At 42.5% G+C, this 24,127-nt stretch overlaps 1 protein-coding gene across 1 annotated transcript in view; it reads right to left on the bottom strand.

Annotated features, from left to right (window-relative positions):
* LOC122814987 (protein mono-ADP-ribosyltransferase PARP12-like) overlaps positions 1-24,127 on the bottom strand; it is a 1,242,293-nt gene that overhangs the window by 811,124 nt on the left and 407,042 nt on the right. Inside the window, exon 6 of the mRNA XM_044087242.1 lies at positions 11,934-12,060. Within this exon, the coding sequence (XP_043943177.1) occupies positions 11,934-12,060 (127 nt within the window). The remainder of the gene's footprint in view (positions 1-11,933; positions 12,061-24,127) is intronic.

The raw sequence follows: 24,127 nt of genomic DNA, 5'->3' as shown, positions 1-24,127 counted from the left end.
GTTGGTAAGTGAACATATGGGACTTGTATTTTAAAACTCTAAAAGCCACAGCAGCACTCGTGTACAGTTTCTTCCACAAATCTGTCTAGAGCCCTGCTACCCTTATCAATCAGTGTGCAACTCCAAAACCGCTCCCTTGCTAGGATACAGAGAAAACACAATGGATTAGCAAAAAGATTTCTATAGAGATGACTAAAGAAATCCCTGACCCTACAGAACCTAGAAGCAGAGGAAGGGAGTCAGGCTCTAATGATACATTTTTAAAAACATTCTCCAAGACCTCTAGCACTAGAGAGACATTTAGGCACCTAGTTTTAGGGAGATCCGGGAAGGCTCTATAACTTTGCTGGGCTTCAGAGTACTCCTTGGAATCCCACCAAAAGTTCTATAATTTTGTAGAGCATGAAATGGCGCACTACCAAACTACCCCTAGATCGTATCAAATTCCAACAACTTGGAAATGAGACTAAAAAAGCCATCATACTAGATAAGAAAAATTACTTCTACAATCTGCAACATAAACATCAGAATAACCCTCAAAAGTACTGGGCAGGCATAAATAAACTTCTCCAACCAGGCAAATCCACTACTCTGACCCCAGGAACATTATCTGACAAGAGCCAAGAAGATATAGCCAATTCATTCAATACTTTCTTCACAGAAACCATCCAGTCATTAGCTAACCAACTTTCTCCTCCCCACACTTCTATAAACACTATACCCGACTCACCACTCTCTTTTAACTTCCAGCCAGTGTCCACATCCTTTATCAGATCCCTTTTGAAAAAACTGAAGCCAACCACCCTTTCAGCCGATCTTCTGTCGGCTGAATACCTGCAAATTGCTGCAGATGTTGTAGCCTACCCTATCTCAATCCTAATTAACAGAACCATAACCGAGGCCTCAATCCCCTCAATTTGGAAAATATCCTATGTTATTCCACTCCACAAAGGATGTTCATCCACAGAACTATCCAACTATAGACCTATAGCCATACTATCACCACTTGCCAAAATTATGGAAAAGTGCATGCACAACCAACTAATGCTCTATCTAACCCAAAATAAACTACTCACAGACTCTCAACATGGATTCAGACCCCATCATAGTACAACCACTGCCCTCCTCTCTTTTACTGAAAACATTAATCTTAACCGAATAAAAAAATATCCTCCGCTCTCTTCCTGGACCTATTGAAAGCCTTCAATATGGTAAACCATCAGTTACTTCTATATACTTTAAAAACCCTGTATCTAGATACTCCAACCCTTGACTGGTTTCAAGCTTACCTCACTGGGAGACAACAAGCAGTAATGTGGCAAAACAAGCTCTCCTGCCTACTACCAAATACCATAGGAGTTTCTCAAGGTTCCATATTAGGACCTCTCCTCTTTTCAGTCTTCATAAACGACATCCAAACAGTCATCCCTGAAGCCACCTGCATTCAATATGCAGATGACTCGACTATAATATGTTCCAATGCCTCTCTTGCAAATCTACTAACTACCACCCAACATAGCTTCACCAAAGTCGAAAACTGGCTTGCCAACCATCTCCTGATCTTAAATCCAAACAAAACCAAGTTACTTCTCTTCTACCCAACCAATAGATCTCCGACTGAAAACTTCACTATAAAATCCAATAACGGGACCATCATCTCCCTAAACATTGACAATAAACTCAGATTTGATATACATATCAACCAAGCCATTAAGTCAGTCAACAAGAAACATGGGACCCTATATAGAATTAAAGCCTTCCTTACCCCGAATGCCAGGGCAGCCACAGCCCGTTCACACCTTCTCTCTACCCTACTATATGCCTCTCCTGTCCTCACTCACCTTAACAAATCTGATCTGGCCAAGCTCTCATCCTGCTATAATCACATTGCCAGGTTAGATACAGGCCTACCCTACAGAACACACCACTGTACTAACCTGAAAAAGCTTGGATGGATAGAATTCCCACACCTTCTTCACCAGTCCCAACTCATAGAGGCCTTCAAAATCCTTAAACAACCTGAGAATACCCCAGCTAAAAACTTAATGACTCCCTACTCCAATCTAAGCTGCCTTCAGCAAACAGACTCCTTGTCCAAACAACTAAATCTCTCAACCTAGGTGGTGACACGCTATTTGCAAACACCACTGGTAAAATATGGAACTCTCTCCCAAATAACATCACGCTTGCAACTTCTCTAAGTCAATTCAAAAATAGTCTAAAACTCCACTTCAAGTCACACTGGCTATGTCCTTGCTCAAACCCAGACTAGCTCTGTGCCATTAACTAAAACATAAACAACTAGCTAAGATGATAAGTACTTTGTATACTGTGATAAAGAAATATGTATCCTGTCTAACTCTATGTCATTATACTGCCTACCGTCCTTGCTAATATGTTATTAATGTTACATTTGTAGTAATCTCAGAAATAGTAATGGCAGTCTTGTACTTGTATGTAAATAGCCTATGTTTTTGTTAAGTTCTTTCAGCTCATTTACTGTACCTAATTATCAATGTAACTCTGTTGGAGCTTTTCTCCCCGGGCCTCTGCTGAAAAAGGACATGTATCCAGTCGGACCATCCCGGTTAACAAATGTAAAATAAAAATAAATAAATAATAAGTCCTCTGATGGGTAGGCAGATGAAACATGTTTACAGTGCTCATGTCTAGTGCCACAGATGTTGTAAACCTACCCAGAAAGGTTAGCTCATCAGCCTTTGAATCACAGGTGTAAGATTCTACCTCACAGGAATCAACCCTTCTATTCAGAAGGAATTCTTAACACCTCTGGCATACTTACTTCAGGCCTTTTAGATTTCTAGTGAGAAACTGGGGTTTCAGCCAAATGAACCAGGGTATTCTAAGATAAGGCCCCACTGGGGGTGGGACAGGACATTTCCCAGCCCTGGCAGATGCAAAATTTACTGCACCTGCTTAGGCTTCAGTGCCTTGTGTCTGCTATGCTCAGAGATTGCGGTCTTTGAGGTTCTGAGTCTCTGGGGAGTGAGCAAACCTCAATACGGTCTAGGAACCTCCTCACAAATAAATATTCTAGGGATCCTGCCTTCAGTTTCAGAAATCAAAATATGGGCCTCAGTAATGAAAGGATCACCAGCTGTCAAAGATGCATCTGGAATGTTGCCCAGGGAGAAGGCAGTGCAGTCGTACAAGAGGCCTGAGTCACAAATTCCACATTCAGGGTCTGGAAGAGCACCTCACCTAATACAGAACCACCAGGTCATAGAAACTCTGAGTCACTAATGATGTCCTGTTTCCTTTCTTTTCTCCCTCTTAATTAATGCTTATTTTTGAAGGATTTCTCCCAGAGGCCTTGGATGATACCATCAGCAGCCTTAAACCAGACTTGTGCCCCTTTTTGGCAGTGATCTCCTGGGGAGAATGTCTGCAATGATGGAAAGCCCTCAAGCTAAATGACATACAGTGGTAACAGTAATCTATTTGTTCCAGTTCAAAAGAAAAAAAACACTTAAGATACTCTTTATCTGGCATTGACAAAATAACCAGAAGAATGGAGCAAACCTCGCAAACCCAAACTTATAACCAATAAAAAGCGAGGAATAATAAAAGTCCAGATCATAACAAGGATGAAAGCACTAAACTACTACTAATAATTTTTTTTTATATATTTTCTAAGAAAATAGATTTATTTACACTGGATGATACTGCAAATATTTTAATCTGTTTGGGATAATGTGAGATTCCTCGCATTTTACTGTTTACTTGGCACGGACTTACCGCTGGTCAGTTATTAGATTTGGTAGCAATTTTCTCTGAGAAAGATTTTGGGTCAAACATTAGCTTTAATTACAGATATAACAAATAAGGAAAAGCCCTAACAGGTACTTATCAGTCCCTTAGAAGACGTACTTCAGCTGACTCCAAAATCAAAAACTAGCACATCAGCAGCTTGAATTGTTTCAGCTGACTGACAGACCATACGCTGCTGAAATATGAATGCAACTGCACTGCAAGAAAGCTTTGAAGCTGGCGTTGGTTGACACCCTTTTTTACTACCAGTGCCCTTGCGCCAGAAGAAATGAAAAACTTTGGAAGACTGGCCAGCCACACACTACCTGCACAGCAGGATATTCCAAGAGTGAAAAGTGAAACAGTGAATACTAGGATGAACATCATGCTTTTTTTCCAACACATGCATCTATTTTAACCAATAATGAACTAGATAAGGGAGCCAGAAATGTAATGAAATCATCATAATTACATATAAGCAAAACTCCATAATACCAAATATTGCAAACTTGTAACACCTTTTGAGGATGTCAGAAAGCATTCTTATGAATGAGATCACTCACTGTATTCATAAGAACAGATTCTACAAGTAAACTAATAAAAAAATAAAGCGTTATCAATGGTATTGCAAGCCCCCCACACCCTCTGCTAATTAAATATACCAACTTCGAGATCGCACTACAGTGGGGAAAAGGGTACATATATCCTGATCCTCACTGTACCGTGATCTCCATTCCATTTGTTTTCTTTGTTCACTTTACTTGCAGAATCCATTCTTATGAATGCAGAGCGATCTGCATTTATAAGAATGCTTTCTGATACATGCAAAAGGTGTTACAAGTTTACAAGATTCGCTATTATGAAGTTTTCCTTATATGTAGTTACAATACTTTCGATGTTTTGGGAATTCGAGTATATGAAGCAGATCCGATGCAGACATATGCAGCTATTTAAACCAACTTTACCTAACTATAAAGGTATTCAATTTAAAATGAAATAATGCAGTAAACAACCACATCCAGACATTCACTCGAGTCAACAAAGACTGATAATAAGCAATAAAGAATGGTAAGCTAAAATATTGATACATTTATACATCAAATGAATGTTCCAGTGCATGGAATCCAGGAAAAACAACACAGAGGCTGCTTTTTTTGCCATAGGAAAACAGAATCTCTGTATGCCTTTATTTCCTCCCTTCCTTTTAAAGATGGTGACAAGAAAATTACATTTAAAAACAAGTGACAGGCTGTTATGCTTCAGAAAGTACAGTTTTGTACCTACCATAAATGTAGATGTTCAAGTGTTCACACTGCTGCAGTCATCACACTTGGGTTATCCTGTCATCGGGTGGTCCTGCAGTCGGCCAGAGTTTCAAAGTCTTGGTCCGGAGTCGGCTGCTGTCACTTCTTCCCTGACGTCAGTGTGCCAGGGGTATACAAGAGGCATCCAACGCCATTTTCTTCAGTTTTTCTTGCCCCAGATGTCAGGTACCCCCCTAGTAGGAGGGCAATACATATTGCCAATGAAACATGTACAGAAAAATACAAATAATACCTTTAGTTACAAGCAAATACATCACAAAGGTTGTATGAGATAGAAAGGTATAGAAAGGTTCAGCTAGTTCAGAGGGGATGGAGTTAGGGTAACCTGGACTGCAGCAGTGTGAACACTCAAACATCTACATTTATGGTAGGTACAAAACTGTACTATGTTCATCGTGTTACACTGCTGCAGTCATCACACTTGAGTTGAATCCCAAAGCTAAGGATGGGTGGTGGAGTTAAACAGGGTTTGGAGAAGCTAGTAGGCCCTGCAGAACTGCAGTGGCAAAGCCAGCTCTAGTCTTAGAGTATACAGACAAGTGATGGTGCTTGGTGAAGGTGCGCACTGAGCTCCAAGTTGCAGCTTCCAAAATCTCCTTGGTTGGTACCCCCCTGAGAAAGGCTGTTGATGTAGCTGTAGCCCTGATGGAGTGGGACCTAATGCTAGTAGGTACCGGTTTCCCATGATGTGTGTAACAAAAACGTATACAATGTCCTATCCATTTTGAAATGGTCTGTTTTGAGATAGCTTTTCCTTGTGATCCTGAAGCATAGGATACAAAGAGCTGGTCAGATTTTCTGAAAGCCTTAGTTTTACCAAGTAGTAACGTAATTGCCTGTGAATGTCCAAAGAGTGCAGGAGTCTTTCTCCTTTGTTCTGGGGGTTTGGAAAAAAGGTGGGTAAATGAATGGTTTGGTTTAGCGCCACACTGGATACCACTTTTGGCATGAAGGAAGGGTTAGTCTGTAGAGCGACTCTGTCTTGATGAAAAATGAGGAAAGGCTCCACTGCCATTAGGGCTTGTAGCTCTGAGACTCTTCTAGCTGAAGTTATTGCTAGTAGCAGGGCAGTTTTCCATGAAAGAAACTTTACATCAGTTGAAGTAGCTGGTTCGAAGGGCAGTAGTGTAAGTTTTTCCAGAACAAAGTTGAGATCCCAAGTTGGTGTTGGTGCTCTCCTGGGCGGTCTTATGTTCTTAGTCCCTCTGAGGTACTGTCTTAGGAGTGGATGTGAAAATAAAGGAGGATCCATGTTGTAGTGAGCTGAAATCGCTGAGGCGTGGATTTTAACAGATGAAAAGGAAAGTCCTTTGTGCAGCATCTCAGTTAAATATTGTAGAATCTGAGGAATGTTTGGAGCAAGTGGGTTTTGGCCTTTAGGCTGGTTCCAGGCGAAAAATCTTTTCCATTTGTCTGAATAGGTTTTCCTGGTGCTGGGCCTCCTGGCCTCCAGAATGACATCCATAACAGCTTTAGGAAGAGGTGTTGGCTGGTTGTTTAGGTAATTTGCCATGCAGCCAGATTTAAGGTCTTGAGCTGGCCGTGTAGAATCTGATTGTTTTGCTGAGTGAACAGGTGAGGAATTTGGGGTAAAATCCATGGTGGGCCATGGGCCATGTTCCTTAGTATTGGATACCAGTGCTGGCGTGGCCAGTCTGGAGCAATGAGTATAATTTGTGCTCTCTCTAACCTGACTTTCAGCAGCACCTTTGCTAGAAGAGGCAGTGGAGGAAAAGCATACACTGTTAATGTTTTCCAACTGAATGAGAGGGCGTCCACTTTCCAAGCTAGTGGGTGGAATGTTCTGGTGCAAAATTTTTGAAGTTGGTAGTTTTGGGGGTTGGCAAACATATCTATGTCTGGGCATCCCCATTTTTGAGTTATCATTGCAAATACTTGTGGATCCAGTTTCCACTCGTGGGGATCCATGATGTCTCTGCTTAGGTCGTCTGCCAATGTGTTTTTCTTTCCTGGCAGGAACTGTGCTTGTAGTTGAACTTGGTAAGTCAGTGCTGTGTTCCACAAGGTCATTGCTTGCCTGCATAGGGGGTGGGAGTGTATGCCCCCTTGTTTATGTACCACATTACTGTGGTGTTGTCCGTCTTTATTAGGAGTTGTCCTGGATCTAATAAGTCCTTGAAAGCTGCTAGGGCATTCTCTACAGCTAACATTTCTTTTTGATTGATATGCAGATGCCTTTGATCTGTAGCCCATTTGCCCTGAATGCACTGTCCTGCCATGTGTGCTCCCCAGGCATAGTCCGACGCATCTGTTGTGATAGTTTGCCTGGCTGTGGGTAAGGTGAAAGGCTGACCCTTGTTGAGGTGACATGCCTGTGCCCACCATAGAAACTCCTGTTGAAGGCAGGGAATGAGTGGTATCATTGCTTCCAAGCTGTGGCTGTGCTGAGTCCATACGCTTTTCAGGTACCATTGTAATTTCCTCATATGCAGTTTTGCAAATGGTATTAGGAGTATGCAAGATGCCATGAATCCCAAGGCCTGCAGAATTTTTCTTGCAGGGAGATGGGTCTTTGTTGCCATCATTTTAAAGTATTGAGTCAGCTGTTGTTGCTTGTCTGGCATGAGGTAAGCCATCTGGGCCATTGTATTCAAGCTGGGACCCAGGAATGTTATGTTCTGTGAGGGCACTAGTTTTGATTTCTTTTCGTTTACTGTGTACCCTAGGCAACTTAAAAGGTGTTTGACAAACATCTGAAGCTTTAAAAGAATGCCCTTGCTTTCTGCTTGAATAAGGCAGTCGTCCAGGTATGGGTATATTTGAATTCCTCTTTGCCCGCAGTATGCAATTACTGGTGCCAGGCATTTTGTGAAGACCCTGGGTGCAGTAGATAAGCCAAAGGGCAGTGCAGAGAATTGATAATGAGTTGAACCTGCAATGAAACTGAGGTATCTTCTGCAATTTTGTCTGATAGGGACATGCAGGTATGCCTCCTTGAGATCCAACGTTACTAGCCAAGCCTTCTTGCCCAGCATGGGAAGAAGCTGCTGCAGTGTGAGCATCTTGAATTTGGGTACTTGGAGATAGGTGTTTAGAATTGAAAGGTCCAGAATGGGTCTCCAGGCTTTGTCCTTTCTGGAAACTAGAAAGAGTCTTGAGTAAAATCCTTGTTCTTGCTCCTGTGTAGGTACCTGATGAATGGCTCTCATGTTCATGAGAGCTGTAATTTGTTTTTGTGCCTCCGCCCACTTATTTGGTGGCAGGTTTGGCATTCCTTTTATCCTTGGCAAGGTGTGAAAGTGGAATTTGTATCCTTGTGAAACAATGTTTAGGACCCATTTCTCTTTTATGATGATGTGCCAGTTGTCTGCAAAAAGAGCTAATTTTCCTCCCAAGGGAGCTGCCAAGAGAGATTTGCTTGGCAGTCTGAGGATTAAGTCATTGTGTTTGTCTTCTGTTAGTTTGGGGCCTGTCTTCCCTTCCTTTCTGGGTAGCGGCTCCCCATTGGTGTGGTTTGTAAGGGCCTTGTGACTGACCTCTGCCCCTTGGGTGTCTCTATTTGCCCCTCTGTGGTCTATCAGATGCTGGAAAGGACCAGTTTTTTGTTGGCCAATTTCTGCTGAAGCGAGGGGGTTGAACCTGTAAAAAAAATCCTTGACCGTCTGCACAGATTTTGCCTCATCCTCCATTTTCTTTAAAACCTCTTCTGCTTTTACACCAAATAAACATCCTGTTGTAAAGGTGGATCCAGTAACTTTGCTGTAACATGATCAGGTAGGGTTTGCTCTTTTAACAAAGCATGCCTACGTATGACTGACCCAGTCACTGCTGCTCTACAGGAAGCTTCCAGTTAATCAAATCCACATTGTAAAGTATGTTTGCTCACCTGTTCAGCTGCATGTAACAGATCCTGCATTTCCTTAAAATCAGGCTGCTCTCAATGTATGCTCATTTTTTGTTTTAATTGAGACATCAGGAATTGTTGATATTTCAGCATATGGAAGTGGCAATTCAAGGCACTCATAGCTAGAGTAGCTGAGGTGTATACCTTCTTTCCCCATCTATCTAGTGCTCTGGAATCCCTTTCAGAGTGTACAGGATTTTTAGCAATAGAGGCCTTAACCCCTTTGGGACCCTGGGAAATTGTTTCTGGGTCAGCAACAGGGCTTTTATATAGGAACTTGTGAGAGTCAGGGACTCTGTAGTATCTGTCTGGTTTGGCTGGAGCAGAAGGTAGAGTGTCTGGATTAAGACTACATTCTAAGTAAACATCATCCACAATGTCTAACACAGGAGGGATTGCAAGTGGCCTGTGCTGGGGAAGTAAAAGGAACTCTCAGAGACTTTTCTTAGAATCAGAGTAATCCTGGCCTTCCCAGTGAAAATGTTCCCTCATGGTATGTAAAGGTTCCCCAAAGGAGTAGTCTTCTGGAGGAGATGCTGAGGGAATAGACTCTTCAGCATCAGAATCTTCATAAGGGGGAAAAAAGTATTCCTGTTCCTCTGAAGTATCTGAGGAAATGGAAACCTCGTCAGAAGAAGCATAATCTTCCTCTTGTCTTGGCCTTTTATCAGGAGGGGGATGGGAACCCCTGATTAGGGTAATTAAATCTTCAGCCATCTTAAGCATCTGTTTCTTAGGCATGGGGCCTTGCACTGGAGACTGATGCACAGTCTTTTTTGTTTTTAATGGAGTTTTTAACTTAGCATAAGATTTAATGGTGAGTGTAGTCGGTCTGAAGACACCTTCTGCAACCGAAGGTGTTTCTACTGCACCAGAATCTCCTTCTGCTCTGGAGTCGGAAGGGTTTAATGAAGAAGGATGCGGTGGCCTAGTGGTCTCTGCTTGTGAATCAGAAGCCGTCTGTGGTTCTAAATCAGCAGTCATCAGGGGCTGTGTAGGCGCCTCAATAAAGACCAGACAACTGGCGACAGGCCCAGCAGAGGCCTCGGAGTCTGGTTTGGGTCTAGGCTGCCTGTCCTTATCCTTGCATTTTTTATGCATGCCAGTAGTCGGTTGCTCCAACGGCATGGTATAATTAAATTTCCTACCAAAGTAATGTCGGGCAAAATCAAACTGACATTTGATAGTTTGTTTATTAAACCTAGCACAAAACGGACAACCAGTGATGTCGTGGTCAGGGCCTAGGCAAGGAATGCAATAAGAATGAAAGTCCTTATGAAGTATTTGCTTCCCACAAGAAATGCAATTGTTAACTTTTTCTGACATCGGACTGAGGCAAGAAAAGGTTCCCCAACGGGGTACTTAGCTTTATTGAAGACTTCGGACTGAAATTCGATTTGAAAATCTCAGGAGTCGGCCGACCGGCACTTGCAAACTGCTTCTGCTTCGGGCACCGCGTGGCAAGAAAGACAGAAGAAAATGGCGTTGGATGCCTCTTGTATACCCCTGGCGCACTGACGTCAGGGAAGAAAGGACAGCAACCGATGCCGGACCAAGACTTTGGAACTCTGGCCGACTGCAGGACTGCCTGACAGCAGGATAACCCAAGTGTGATGACTGCAGCAGTGTAACACGATGAACATCTTACATGTTCCAAAATGACACACAATGGTCATAATGGCAAACTGCAGGCAATAAGAGCAGATAGAACCTTGAATAGTCCAAAAATCTGCTTTATTCAAACCAAGACGTATAAGCACTTTCACTTCAAGTAACATACACATGAACTTCATCAGATACAATTAATCAATTAAACATTGCTACATTTATATTAATTATCAAATGACATCACTTCCTCATGCGTGACTTTTTGTGTGCATTTCTGCTTCGTGTTCCAAAATGAGCTATTTATATCTGAAATGGGCTCAAAAAAATGAGTAAAAACCCATTTGAAATGGCAGATTAAAAAAAGTAATGGGTGTGTGTGTGTGTGTGTGTCATATGGATGTGTGTGTGTGTGTGTGTGTGTGTGTGTGTGTGTGTGTGTCATATATACTTACACAGATACAATTAATCAATTAAACATTGCTACATTTATATTAATTATCAAATGACATCACTTCCTCATGCGTGACTTTTTGTGTGCATTTCTGCTTCGTGTTCCAAAATGAGCTTATTATACGAAATGGGCATCTCAAAAACTTGAGTAATAACCCCATTTGAAATGGCAGATTAAAACAGTAACTTGGTGTGGGTGTGTGTGTGTCATATGTATATCTATGTGTGTGTGTGTGTGTGTGTGTGTGTGTATATATTTATATATATATATATATATATATATATATATATATATATATATATGTGTGTGTGTGTGTGTGTCCCTTTCAAAACATCTAAAACCCATAACTTCAAATTTCATAATATCTAACGATACAAATCAATTGAAAATAACATCCCCTCCACATATAATGACACCAAACTACCAAACACACTTTTTACTACATTTCTACAGGGGAGGCTTGATACAGTGGGATTAGGAAATTAACTTTTTCTCACTGTAGTGTAATCTTGGAGTTGGTATATTTAATTTACGGGGGGTGTGGGGGGATTGCCCCCTTCTGCAGAAATGTAGTAAAAAGTGTGTTTGGTAGTTTGGTGTTGTTATATGTGGAGGGGGTGTTACTTTCTTGTGATTTGTAGTGTTAGATGTTATGAAATTCGATGTTATGGGTTTTAGATGTTTCAAAGTAGACCCATATATATATATATATATATATATATATATATATATATATATATATATATATATATATATATATATATATATATATATAGGGTTGTGTCTGTGTATGCGCACATGCTTGTGCACTGGGGGACACTGAATAAATAAAATAATACCCATTCGTTCAAAACACAATTAGTAAAAAAAAAATGTACAACAGAGTAAATCAATAAACAAACATATTCTTTACCTTTTAGAATTGTTAGGCTCACAATAAGCATTTTCAATCTGCTCCATATTAGAAAGATCTTCCCATTTGCTGCCATTAAAAAACTGCCATCTATATGGTAGGGAATAATGATGCTTGAAGCACTTTGCTGTAAAAAAAAAATAAATGAATATATTAGTTCATGAACAGACATCTATTATTTGCACTTAAACTGTCTCAATTTTTCCCTCACAGTCAATCTGTACCTCTTCCTCTGTCTGCCTAAAGCAAAATCTATCCAAGGGGTAAATAAAAGTATAAAGTACAACAGCCGTTACAAAACTTACGTGTACAAATACCTCTAAGAAAAAATATCTAATTAGGCCAAAATGTAGTCTATGACTGGTAAGCACAAGTAAAGAATAGTTGTGTAAAATCTTACCATAACGATAGATGCCCTTCTCTTCTCTGTTGCAGTATTCTTTACATGAGGGAAAGTACAAAAGCTCATGAGGAGAGGGTGGAGGAAGACGTCGTCGAGCTCTCCAGAAAGCCATGGAATATGGCTCTGGCAAACCCTGCCCTAGACTTAGAAATGCCATCCAATTCATAATGTTTCTGAAAGTATGCACAGAAGTCCATGTAGCCGCTTTGAGAATAGAGCTAGCATCTAATCCCTTGAAGAAAACCCCTGATGAAGCTACAGCCCTAGTGGAATGAGCCTTTACAAAAGAAGCAAGGATCTTAACATGCTTCACATAACAGAACAAAATAGCCTTAGAGATCCAAGTAGAACTAGCTTGCATGGAAACAGCCAATCCCAGAGCCCTGGGATGATGGAAAACAAAAAGCTGACCTGATTTCCTGATAGAGTTGGTCTTGTCTAAATAAAATCTAAGTTGTCTATGCACACCCAGGGTGTGCAGTACCTTCTCATTAAAATTCTGGGGAGAAGAAAAGAAGATAGGTAAATGAATGGACTGGCTGAGTGACAGTTCAATGACTACCTTGGGCATACAGGAAGAGTTATCATGCAAGGACACCATCTTTAAGAAAAACAAAAAGGGAGTGGGAGAGGCCTTAAAGGCCTGGAGCTCAAACACACACCTGACTGAAGTTAAAGCTAGTAGGAGTATAGTTTTCCAAGAGCAGTGTTGCAAGGAAGCTGATGAAGCTGGCTCAAAAGAGGGGAAGAATCAGCTTTTTGAGTACGAAATTAAGATCACAAGGAGGAGGAATAGGTTTCCTGGGAGGTCTAATGTGAAGGCTGCCTTTAACTAATTGTTTAGCCTCATATCCGCTAGCTAGAGAGGGAGACTAGAGGCAGACAGGCAGAAATAGGTTCATAGGTGTTTATTAGGCTAACCATCACAAGGGCTTTTTTAAGCTTAGCTATGCATCCTAAATCTCTGATGAGTTCTGATACCCTTGTAAGCATGGGCCTGGGAGATTAACCATTTATAGGTTACCTGTTTCAATCAGAGACATAGGTGCAAAACCAGGGATGAATTTTCCGTTTCCCATCCAATTGTCCAAAATGCACTTGAATTGGATTAGGGAGGAACTCTGCTTCACATGGATGGGGAGTTCATTCCACAGACAGGGTATTCTTTGGGATACATACCAATCTCTCCAGCAGGTCCTATTTATATCACAGGCAAGGTTTAAGTCTTTAGAACGGGTAATTCTGGTACTGTTTTTTTTCTGGATATTCAGGAGGTTCATGAGAGTGGGTACTGACAATGCCATGTATGCCACGCATAGCTCTCCCCTCAAAAGCCTATAGGAGACAAAATACATGGGTAGGGCCTTGAGGCGGTCGGCATAAGATGTATTTCTTATGCCCTGTATTCTTTTAGTGAGGAACCTCTGTGGATGTTCCAGTTGTTGGATATGCCTGTTGGGTACATACCAAAGGCAGCACTGTACTCAATGATAGGTCTGATGAATGCCAAATACAGTGGAACAATGATTTCCTTGGATTTAGATCCCATACCTTTGTTTACAAGTTGTGCAACATAGAATGATTTCCTCACCACTGTAGACACGTGAAGATCAAAGGCTACTGTAGCTGACATATGTATCTTTGCTGAAGAGTAGGCCATGCCAGCACTGAGCAATTCACATAAATAAGATAGAACCAAGGGGTCGTCCACTGATAGTGGATCCTAGTTTTGTTAGAGACACCAAAGTGAAAAGCTCTTCCACTTGGATAGGTAAGATTTTCTGGTATTGAACTTCCTGGCCTACTGCAGGACCCTTAGCACACCCTCTGAAAACAGGTGTGTAAAAGGAATTAAAACCTTATCACAAGTGGGGAAGAAAGAAAGTTCCTTTGTTTTGCGTGAGAAGGTCCACTCTGTGTGGTAACTTGTGGTGACTGCTCTTTGCTAAATGCAGGAGAAGAGGGAACCAATGCTGCCTTAGTAAAAGGGAATCCCCAGCCAGATTTTCGGGTTGTTCTGTTGACGTTTGAACAGGACTTTTGAAATGAATGGAAGGGTAGGGAATGCATACAGAAACATCCCCTTCCAAGAGATTGAGAGGGAGTCTATCTTCCAAACTAGAGTGTGTGGAACTCTGGCACAAATATGGATGCTGTCTGTTCTTGGGGGAGGCAAAAAGATCTACTTGAGGTATACTCCACTTGTGTACAACATCCCAAAATACATCCCTATGAAGCATCCATTCTAGGGACTGTTAGATACCTGCTCAAGGTGTACACCACACAATTTTGGCTGGATGGAATGTACACTGCCTGAAGAGTCACCTGATACTGGACTGTCAGCTGCCAAACCTGGAGTGGATAGAAGGTAGAATTTAGTTCCCCCCTACTTGTTCATATACCAGAGGGCTGTCATATTGTCTGGGAACAGCTTTAAAGGTACTGAGAAGAAGAGAGGATGAAAGGTCTAAATGGCTAGCGGCAGTGTACTACACTGATGTGTTCCCTTTGCTGAAAGGAGGATCATAGCCCTTGTACTTTCAAATTTCCAAAAGCTGCCCACCAGCCCACATCCAAGGCATTTGTGAACATCTCTTGAACTGGTGGCAGAGGATGCAAGGGGTAGTCTTGGGTTGAGAGACACTTGTTGGATCCACCACTGTAGTTCTCTCTTCAAACAAGGAATGAGAGGAACTGAAAACTCCAGAGGATGCGAATGCTGCATCCAAACTAACTTTAGGAACCACTGGAGTTTTCTCATGTGAAGCTTGGCCAGAGGTAGCATTAGTTATGGTGGATGCCATGAAGCCCAGAACCTCGAGGAACTCTTTGGCTGAAATGTGGTGAAGAGGCAGAACATCCAAAGGGCAAGGCAGAGAACTGATAATACCAGGAAGCCACAGAGAAAAGTAAAAACTTTCTGCAGTTGGGGTGGATGGGAATATGCAGCTATGCATCTTTGACATACTGGGAAGCCAAAAGTAGGTTTGCAGCAGAATAAGGGGGAAAAACATCTGAAGAGTTAACACATGGAAGGTGGGTACCTTCAAGAAGATGTTGTGATGAGACAGATCTGGAATGGGTCTCCAAGGACCATCCTTTCTGGGCACTAGGAACATTCTGGAGTAGAAACCCCTTCCTTTTTGGTCTTGAGGTACCTCCTGAATGGTCCCTTTTCTCTGCAGGTCTAGCAGCACCTCTGTAAAGGCAGCCAGTTGCTCCCTTGGTGGAGGAGTGATGCCTCTGAAGGAAGGCAGGGAATCCTCATATGAGGAAGTATCCTTTCTGAATGACAGAAAGAACCCAGGAGTCTTGAGTTATGCCTTCCCAGACTGGCAGAGACAGAGAGAGATGCTGGGAAAGAGGAATGTGGGTGAGGTGGTCTGGGAAGTCAGAGTGAACCAGGCTCATCAGGAAAGGGCTGCCTCTGAGCTGGAGTTGCAGGGGAACCCTGGGCTGCTGAGACCTCCTACCATCCTTTTTTGTTTTAGGTGGAGGGTGGGAATGTCTACATACAAAATCCGTTTTAGCTGGGTAATTCTGTTGAAATGTGGGCACTGGAGAAACAAAGATGTGGTTCAATTCCTGTAATTACTTGCCCTTTTCCTGCAGAGATTTAAATAGGTTAGCAGCTGCAGGGCCAAACAATGCAGAGTTGTTCAAAGGGGCATCCATAAGTCTAGAGTTAATATCCTCTGGTAATGACTGAAGTCTTAGCCAGCAGAATCTCCTTAAGACAGAACCTGAGGTAGCTGCCCTGTCAGAAGCCTCTGCAGACTCATAGCTGCATTTTGTGGAGCTGTTGGCTATTTGTGAAGATCCTCCAAACAAGGACGCAGCCAAGGTCTTATTCTCTGAATCAGGCAAATCAGAAATGACCTTTGAAAGTTGGGACAGAAGCTCTAGGGCAAATTTGGTCATGTGTGTTTGGTGATTAATGGCTCTAAATGCCGGGTGGCTGAAGTGCACACTTTTTTGTCCAGCCTTTCCAGGATCCTGCTGTCCTTATCTGAAGGGAGGAGATAAGTTGAAGACAGTAACCTGGATGGTTTGTCTGAAGCCAGTGAAATAACTGAGGATCTGCTGAAGGACATATGAACAGGAACTTGCAGTCCTCGGGTATCCTGTAAAATATGGCAGGCTTCTTAGGGGCCAGAGGCTGGGAATCGGGGACTGGGAGACAGAGGCAAAGGCATCTAAAAAGGCCAGCAGAACAGGAGGAATAGCTGATGGGCTGGGTGATTACACCTGTAGAAGATCATACCCAGAGGGGGCTTAAGACCCATAAGGACCCAGAAAAGGCCTTGGATGAGTTGTTGCCAATCACTCTGTGGTTACTTTGGGAGAACAAGTGTTTAGACTTATGCTTTTTCTTTTGATGCATTTTGATGTAATGTAGGAGGCCCGGATGTAGGTCTACATTCAACAATATCAGAGTGAATTTCCTCCTGCACAGTGATCTGCGGTATCTCCTTACAGTCTTCAGTTATCACAAGCCTCGGTTCCCCCTGTACATCCAAGATGGATGCCTGCTCAGCCTCTGAGGATGTGCCTGTGTGTGGTCGGATCCAAAACGGCCTCAACATCGGGCTCGGCCTAAAAAATCAGAAACTGTATGCATCTCTGGGCTCTCATCCACCTCAGAAGAGACATCAGTGGTAAGAGGCACAGCCAAAGGTTCAGGCCTCGGCTTTTTGGCCGTTCGCTTTGCAAGCGACTTGACCTTGGGCCCTGAGGATCCCTCCATCATGCTTTTAGCTAGCAACTTTAACACAGCTAATGACTCAACATGCAGACCAACATTTGAAGGCAGTATTCAGACTGACGGCAGAGAAGTTCTGAGGTCGGTGCATGTGTATGTCACCTTTATGGCTGACATACAACAGCAGCCTGTGTGTGACTTATCACGCACCCTATAGTAGTGAAAGACTTTTGTATACTGGAGTTTGGCGGATAACTCCCACATGTAAAGAATACTGCAAAAGATGAATAGAAGGACATCATATTGATACGTTTTGCAAGCAGCCTACCACTGGCCACTCATAGTGTCAGACATCTGTACAGCCATAAAGCTATGTGAATTAATTTGCTTCAATTCCACACTTTTATACTGAAAGGACCCCATGTTCGAAAATAAAAAAGTGCCAGATGAGAGGTGAGATGAGGCTGAAAATATTTAGTCATCACAAACACCAGAAGCTACAGGGCCATTCCAAAAATAGATAAAAATCTATGCCCTGATAAAACTAACATCATTCAAGATTTACTGCATTACCCCTTTTTTGTGCAGGCACATGTCTATGTGCATGCAGGCAGGCACTGTCCTGACCTGTTTCATGCTCTTTATGTAGCTTTTCTCCTTCAGTCTCCCCTTAAACAAGCTATCAGTTTAGTATGAGCAGCGCTGTTAACAAAATTACAGTACAGTAGCCTAAACTATATGGGTTATACTCTGCATTAACAGCCATAAAGCCTCAGGGCATCTTCCATGCACCCAAACCATTAGTCATGTCGAGCTGAAATGACTAAGATACAGGTTTGGGCACAAACCCCTTTAGAGCATTCATGCCAACTGACAGAGGGAGGCTGACCCCTGCAAGGACATTGCTAGGCACAACAAAGAACAATGTCCACACCTTAGCATAAAAAGTACACCGAAAAAAGGGAGGATGGATGGAGAGCTTGGCTACTGCAGCAGTGATAATTTGTAAACCTTCTGCTATTGTAAATGTATTACACAATAGTACACTCATCATATAGATCACTGCTGCAGTAGCCTAAGCTATACTGGTAGATTACAACAGTTTAAAACTGGGAGTTAGAAAGGGAAAGGTACAGAAGCCCCTGTAGAATGGTCCTAGCAAAGCCTGACCTAGATCTGGAGGAGAATCTAACTTGTAGTGCTTTGTAAACATTTGTACAGAGAACCAAGCTGCTGCTTCTATATTATTTTTATAGACTCCAACCCTCCAACCCTTTCCAAAAAGCCCTAGATTAAGTCAAGGCCTTGGTAGTGTGTGCCTTGACAAAACCTGGGAATAACAAAAGATAGTAGCCAGAGACAACAGTAACACACTGCTTTGACACAGGTTGTCCCTTTTTCTTACCTTCACAAGAAATGATCAACTGATCAGAAGTTCTGAAAGATTTTGTTTTGTCAAAGATAGTGCACAAGTTGCCTGCAGGTATCTAAGGTATGGAGTATCCTTTCTCTCTCATTTAGGGAAGAACACAGGGAGATAGTTTGGCTGAAAGTAAACCTGAATACCACTCTAGGTTTAAAAGGAGGATTAGTTCTCAAAGAAATCCTGTTCCCATGGAAAATGAGATAAGGTTGACTCAACAAGAGCCTGCAACTCAGGCATTCTTCTTGCAAAAGTCAGGGCAATAAGAAGAACTGTTTTCCATGTTAAGAAACACAAATCAGACAGATGAACTGGTTCAAATGGAAAAAGTGCTATCTTCTTTAATGCAAAATTAATATCCCAAGGTCTATTATGCAATACCCTTTTCAAAAACATTCTGAAATGAGAATGCCTTGAAAGAGGGATCCATAGGCAGACATGATAGACATTTTCAAATGAACCTTGATGGAGGCATAAGACAGGTGATGGGAAAGTAACTCACACCAATACTGTAAAACCAGAGCAATACTAGATATGAATGAGTGCTGCTTATGTGGTTGGCACCAACTAGAAAAACCTTTCCGTTTACCTTGTATACATTTTTAGCAGTAGGTTTTCTTGCCTCCATTATTATCTGCTGCATGTCCTCAATAAGCAGGTGCCTAAAAGGTATTAAGGCCCTATCTTCCAGGCACATTTGAAGTTGTCTGGGCTCCAGGTGTATCAAACACCTCTGTTCTTATGTGAGTAGATCCAGTCTGTGAAAACTTTGTGATAATTGTCCATACCAATTCCAAAAGGAGAGAGAGACATTGCTGCCTGGGCCAGAAAGGAGTCCCCACAATGACCTTGGGGGATTCCTTGTCAATCTTCAGAAGTACCCTTGATATCAGTGGAAGTGGTAGAAAGGCACACAGGAAAATTCCTGTTCAAGGAAAAGGAAAGGCATGGGTCTTCCAGATCTTCTTGCATTGAGTCCTACAGTAGAATTTTTCGAGCTGACTGTTCAAAAAGGAGGCCAAAAGGTCTACTTGAGGAACTGTATGAAATGGTTATTTAGTGCTATGGCAGCCTACCCCCACCACACACACACACACACACACACACACACACACACACACACACATGGATACACTTCATTCCTCTCGACTTTCCCTGACTTTACAGAACATTCTTAATTTTACTTTATTCCTGCCTTGTCTCCTGTAACTCATTGACCATTACATTCAGTCAGTTGTACCAGACATTAAAGTTTTTTTTTTTTAAACACACCCTAATCCAAGAGTTCCACTGTAGTGCAGAGGATTGAAGTGCTGTTAATAAGGTACTTTCTCAAAAGGGTACAGGGTTTGAAGTCTTTTTCCCTTGTTGCTCTTTTATTAGTATCTAGAGCTAATGTAGAGGACTAAAGCTCTGCCTTAATGAAAAGTTGCTTTCTGTTCAAAGGGAACAGGTGGCAAAGTTTTTTTCCACAAGCTCTTTTTTTTTTTTTTTTAAGTGAGTTGGGGTAATATTTAATGAAAGTACTACACCAACCCATACTTCTTTTGTGCTACAAAAAAATAAGTTATGTACTCACCACAACGTTCCATGTGAGTTGTTCATCTCGCCTTCATTTTTACTGATGGTTTCGGAGCCAATCCTCGGCTCCAACTCGGCCAACTGCAAAGCTCGAAGTCTTCAACCAGCTCGAGGCCAGCTCCCTATACCATGATGCACCTTGTGCTTCCCTCGGATCTTGTTTGCTGCCAACAGGCTACATACCACTACTAATATGCTGCTATAGAAACTGGATGAGAGACAAACCATGACATAGATGAAATCTCAGTCATCAAGAAGCTTGGATGGGGGTTGGAGGATGGGATGTAATAATGAAGGCAAGATGAACAACTCACATGGAACGTTATGGTGAGTACATAACTTCTTTACATGAAGTTGTTCTATCTCACCGTTCATTCTTACTGATGGGTAATGTCCGGGTGGCTCATGGCAGAATATTTTTCAAGACAGTGGAACCAAAGGAAGCCCTGTCCCTGGAGGCCTTGTCTACTTTGTAATGAGTGATGAAGGTATGAGGCCTTGACCAAGTAGCTGCTGCACAAATAGTATCTAATGGTAATTTAGCCATAAAGGCTGAAGTAGATACAGTTCTAGTAGAGTGGGCCTTTATCCTCTGTTGTAAAGGAGTATTCACTGTACAGTAAGTGAAGGATATACAATCTGATAACCATCTTGATAAAGTGTTTTTTGCCACTGGAGCACCTTTTATTTTACTCTGAAAAGGAAACAAAGAGCTGGTTTTCCTGAAATGTTTGGTCCTGTCTAAATAGAATCAAAGTAGTCTGTGAACATCAAGTTTGTGCAGCATATGTTCCATCTTATTAGTGCATTTAGGGAAAAACACAGACAATTCAATAGACTGGTTGAGATTGGTCTCTGAGCAAACTTTAGGTAAGAATGAAGGGTTTGTCCTGAGACTCTGTCATTATGGAAAATCAAATAAGGGGGTTTAAAGGACAAGGCCTGTTAACTCTGAAATCCTCCGAGCAGAAGTAATAGCTATTAAAAATATGGTTTCCCATGACAGACATTTCAAGTCACAAGATGCGGCTGGTTCGAAGGGGGGTAGGATTATATGGGAAAGAACAAAATTTAGGTTCCATGGCTTAGCTGGAGCTTTGATGGGTGGTCTCAAATGAACAGTACCCTTGAGAATAGCTTTGGAGAGTCTATGTGACATAATATTAGACCCCTGGTCACCTAGATGAAAGTTAGCAATTGCTGCCAATTGAACTCTAATGGTTGCTGCCGCTGCCCCTTCATTGAAAAGTTTAGTAAAAAACTCCAGAATGGATGAAATTGAAGCCAGGTACAGATCAATATTGTTCTGAAGTGCCCATATAGAAAAATGTTTCCATTTACTAAGATATATAACTTCCTGGTAGATAATTTATGAGAGGATGTTAAAATATAATGAGCCGCAGCTGATAGAATGTGAATCATGGCTATGTTTGGAATTGGAGCAGCCAAATTGTCAGTTTGAGGGACTGAAGAGAAGGGTGGAGAGCCCCTGATGAATGAGTCAGGAGATCTGGCACTGGGTCCAGAATCCAAGGTTCTTTCAATAGATGAGGCTAGAGGAAGGGGGTACCAAATCTGACAAGGCTAGTAAGGGGCTATTAGAATGATGGTCCTTCCCAGAGCCTTGGCTTTCTGTAAAACTTTGTGTATTAGAGGGAAAGGAGGGAAGGCATAAAGGAGACCCAGGGGCCAATTGTGTACAAGTGCATCCCTTGGGGTATCCACTGGAGGGGGGATTTGGGCAAAGGAGCTGCTGCATTTTGTGTCTGTTGGAGTTGCAAAGCGATTGCAGCAATGCTGGCCCCATCTGCGGAATATCCTTTCCGCTACCTCTTTTAGGGACCACTCATGAGGCAAGAGAATCGCCCTGTTCAGCTTGTCTTGATCTCCCTGGTATGTGAGTTGCTATCAGAAAGCACTGGGTGGGAGCTGCCCATTGCCATACTCTCAGGGCTTCTCGACACAGGGGATAAGATCTGGTTCCTCCTTGTTTATGTACCAGACCACTGACGTACTGTCTGTCTGAACTGTAATAGTTCCCAGAGGGAGAGAGTCTTGAAAGGACTGAAACACTAGAAGTACTGCTTGCATCTCCAGAACATTGATATGCAGGTGAGCCTCATATCTGTTCCACGTGCCTTGGGATGTTCTTCCCTTAAAATGCCACCCACCCTATCAGGAAGGTGTCCATGGTTACCATGGCTATGGGAGTGGATAGAACAAAGGGGCGACCTAGAGTGACTTGGTGAGATGTCAGCCACCACTGAAGGTCCTTCTTGCAGGAATTCATTACCAGGATTTTGTGCGACATTGGGAGTTCCTGAAAAGACCACTGCTTGAACAGGAGCCATTGCAGTACACGCATATGTGTCCGACCCAAAGGAATCGCAATGATTGTTGCCGGCATTGTTCCTAGCAATTTGAGTACCATTGAAACAGGGGCTTTTTCTCTCGGGAGCAGGTCCAGAACTTGATTTTGTAGAACACAAACTCTTTCTGGTGGAAGGTTTTAAGTTCATAGTAATGGTATTTAGCTCTGCTCCTATAAAAATTGTATGATGTGATGGTGACAAGGCAGATTTTTCTGAATTTATGGTAATCCCCAACTGACTGCAGAGGTTCAAAGTTGTGTTCCTTGCTTGTATGAGTTGATGCCTGGTGGTGTCAGTGAGTAGCCAGTCGTCTAGGTATGGAAACACCCAGAATCCCAAACATCTCAGATGAGCCGTGACTATTGCCATGCATTTGGTGAACCACTCTGGGGGCTGTAGTAAGACCAAAGGGCAGAGTTTGAAATTGATAATGACCATCTCCCAGCTGGAAGCACAGGTGATCTCTGGATGACCTGTCCATTTTTTTGTGGTCATATGCATCCTAGTGATCTATCGAGCACATCCAATTGTCATTCCCTAAAAAGGGAAGTATTGACTGTAGCGTGACCATCTGGAATTTTGTCTTTCTTACTGACTTGTTTAGTCTGCTGAGATCCAAAATGGGCCTCCAGTCCCCTGTTTTCTTTGGAACTAAAAAGAACCTTGAGTTAAGTTCTGGATCCTCTTTGGTCTGCTGGGACTGGTTGGATGACTTTTTTCCAGCAAACTTTGAAGCTCTGAGGCTGCTTGCTCCCTGTGACTGGGTGGAACACCCAGGATTTTTCTTATGGGGGGTGGTAAAAGGAATTGAGTATCCTCTGGATATGATGCTTTGTACCCAGCTGTCTTTTATTTTTAACCAGGTGTCTGGGTACAAAAAGAAGCATCCCCCGACTGCATCCAGAGATGGACAGGTGGGCCCCCACTCAGGAACACTGATAGGGCTTCCCAAAGAACTGGTCTCTGTCACCCTGGTTCTACGGACCACCTCTACCATGTGGGCAGCGTCTTCCATTGTTACCCCCTCCTCTGCCTCTAGAGGGGGGTTCACCACAAGTGTCCTGGAAAGCTATGGAACCACATCTTCCCTCCCTTCTGACCTTTGGGGTAAGGTCTGGTATGGGTGGAAAAGCAGACTCCAACAGCAGACAGAGTCTTTCCATCCTGTTGACTCCTGGTAAGCATTTCCTTCACTTTGGGTCCAAAAAGGGATGAGCCATCAATTAATAGAGGATGACAAAGGGCTCTGTAAAGGAACATAAGCACATCCATAAATGTCTCCTAAGAGCAATTCCTGTCCCTGCTGCCCTAACTCATTCCATCGCTGCATAGGAGACCAGACACATGGAACAAGAGAATTAAGGGTAGTGAGCTGGGAAGTTATTTTCTCTGAGACCCCTGCAGCTACTGAACCCTGTAGAGTATCGCCTAGTTCTTTCAGCAGATCCTTTTGCAACCTTGTAAAGTGTATTAGATAGTTCAGTGATCAGACAGCAAAAGTCGCTGAACTAAACATGTGCTTACCATATCTGTCCATGATCCTAGAATTCTTATTAGGAGAATGGACAGATGTAGAAGTTTCTGACCGTTCCTTCTTGGTGGCTGCCGCCACCACCATAGAATCAACGGGCACTCCTTTGGTCATGAAGGTCTTGTCCTGGGGGGGGGGTTATACATTTATTAAGCCTTCTAGGGACAGGCTCTATGGCATCC

Source organism: Protopterus annectens, chromosome 11.part0 (assembly GCF_019279795.1).
Source record: "Protopterus annectens isolate FY-2018-M chromosome 11.part0, PAN1.0, whole genome shotgun sequence".
NCBI lineage: Eukaryota > Metazoa > Chordata > Ceratodontiformes > Protopteridae > Protopterus > Protopterus annectens.
The sequence above is the reverse complement of the archived record's forward strand: the minus strand, read 5'-3'. Positions and strand labels throughout refer to the sequence as shown.